The sequence below is a fragment of the Antrostomus carolinensis genome, unplaced genomic scaffold (genome assembly GCF_000700745.2).
Source record: "Antrostomus carolinensis isolate BGI_N321 unplaced genomic scaffold, ASM70074v2 scaffold922, whole genome shotgun sequence".
In the NCBI taxonomy this organism is placed as follows: Eukaryota; Metazoa; Chordata; class Aves; order Caprimulgiformes; family Caprimulgidae; genus Antrostomus; species Antrostomus carolinensis.
Window position 1 is genome coordinate 94218 of NW_010298729.1, and position 1999 is coordinate 96216.

The following is a 1999-nucleotide window of genomic DNA, read 5'->3' on the forward strand; positions in this document are numbered from 1 at the left end:
ACCTGAGCTTGATTACTTCAAAACAGCATAACCAGGAGTCAAACAAAATTCCCTCAAAAAAGTTTTCTGATGCAAGCACAGCAGGACATCTACCACATCTACATCTTTGCCAAGCTCACACTGCAGCACCAGTCTTCATGTCTGTTACAAAGTCCATGTCAGATAGTCTGTACAGTAATCAAAGCCATCCTTGGTCTGGATCTAACTGTTTTAGAAATTGCACTTTGTTATGAAAACATAGACATCCATGGCCAAAGCTGTAGGCAATCAGAGACAAGAGATTGCAGGAGACATCTTTGATAGGTGTTATCCCTGTGCTCCTTCTCACAAGAGAGTGGCCATGGACTCCTGAACACAGTGCAAAATACCTGCTGTTGCACATCAGTTCTAATTGAGGGAGTTCTGCGCATGATGTGCTCATGGGCACACAAAATACACTCCAGTCCTGGCTCCCCCTTCCCTTCTTCCCCCACTCAAACAAACACCTGAACAGAAAAGTGAAATAACTTGTTTTCCATTAATTTTTGAGGAAGAAAATCTGATCATTTATCTTTTGAATATTTGGAAGAGTTTATGAAATTAAAATTAATAAGGTCATATAAAAGCCCTTTTGAACAGGTAGATCCATCTTCAAAAGAAAAAAAAAAATCCTGGATTTTGAACCAGTGCAGTTTGTGAGCTTTGCTTTATTTATGCTATAGAAAGGAGATAACCTTGCAAATTAAATCTGTACAGATGGTGAAGTAGCACTTTGGAAAAGTAATTAAACATTGCTGCAGTATTCACTTTTATTTGCTGAAGGAAGGACTTTATAGCTCTCTTTGAAACAAGTTTCTTTCCGCCCCTGCCATCCCGCAGAGAAGCTGCATCACTCACTGCTGCTTTTTGCAACTGCTTCTGCGCTCTTTCCCGTTTAACTCTCTGCTTTATCCTTGCACCTATTAATTTAACACCGCCGTGGTGGGAGCTGGCATTTGTGGTTCCCCTGCCCTCAAGGAGTTAACTGGGTTTATTACATAATCTGTTTAACATTCGGGATGAATAGGAAACGCACGCCCCTCCTCTCCTGCAATATGTTTGTGCGCTTTAAATCGCACTCCTCCCCGGCTGCGTGGGAGCCCCACGCCACTTGACATGCCCTGAGCCTCCGTGTGTGTGCTTGGGCGCCCACTCGCATGCCTGCCAGCAGCTTCGCCCCGCTCCGGCTCCGCTCACGCTACCGGCGGCATCGCGCGCCCGCGTGTCCTCTATCTGAGTGTCTGTGCGTCTGGCTGTGTGCACATGAGAAGAGAGGAGCGAGGAGAGGTGAGACGGTCACCTTTATAGGAAGCGCCAGCAGTCAATGTGAAGTGTGAAAGCAAACTCTGCCATCTCTTGGACTGCTGCAAGTGGACAGACCGCCTCACATAATGCCATCTTTTGATGAGGTTTTGAAGGAAGCTGGGGAATTTGGAAGATTTCAAAAGCGAGTCTTTTTCCTCCTTTGCCAGACGGGCATAACTTTTTCTTTCCTGTTCGCCAGCGTGGTTTTCCTTGGGAAGGCACCTGACAGCTACTGGTGCAGGATCCCTGGGGCAGCTGAATTAAGTGAACGATGTGGCTGGACGCTGGAAGAGGAACGAAACTTCACGGTACTGCCCCTGCACCTGAGGAACGGGTCCTCCAGCGGGGAGTGTGAGAGGCTGGATGTGGCGTGGGACGCCTCGGTCAGCTGCGCCAGCCCGCTCGCCCGCTACAGCAATCACAGCGCGGGCAACCTGCCGCTTACCGCCTGCCACGATAACTGGGTGTATAAACAGCCCCACTCATCCATCATCAGCGAGGTAAGGAAAATCCCCGTCCTCTAATCAGTGGCTTCCGTCCCAGTGCGGGATTGTGGCAGTAAATGGGATTACTGCCGCAAGGGTCATTGCTTTAGTGGCTGGTTTTCCTTCCTGGGTTTGTTTCATTCCAAGTCACAAGCAAATTGGAACAATAAGTATGATCAAAAGTCAGCGTC

The 1999-nt window shown here is 48.0% G+C and overlaps 1 protein-coding gene across 1 annotated transcript in view; it reads left to right on the forward strand.

Annotated features, from left to right (window-relative positions):
- The first annotated feature begins 1409 nt into the window (after window positions 1-1409).
- Window positions 1410-1999, forward strand: part of SLC22A3 (solute carrier family 22 member 3) — a 30198-nt gene continuing 29608 nt past the window's right edge. The window contains 1 exon segment of the mRNA XM_010162515.1: window positions 1410-1823. Within this exon segment, the coding sequence (XP_010160817.1) occupies window positions 1410-1823 (414 nt within the window).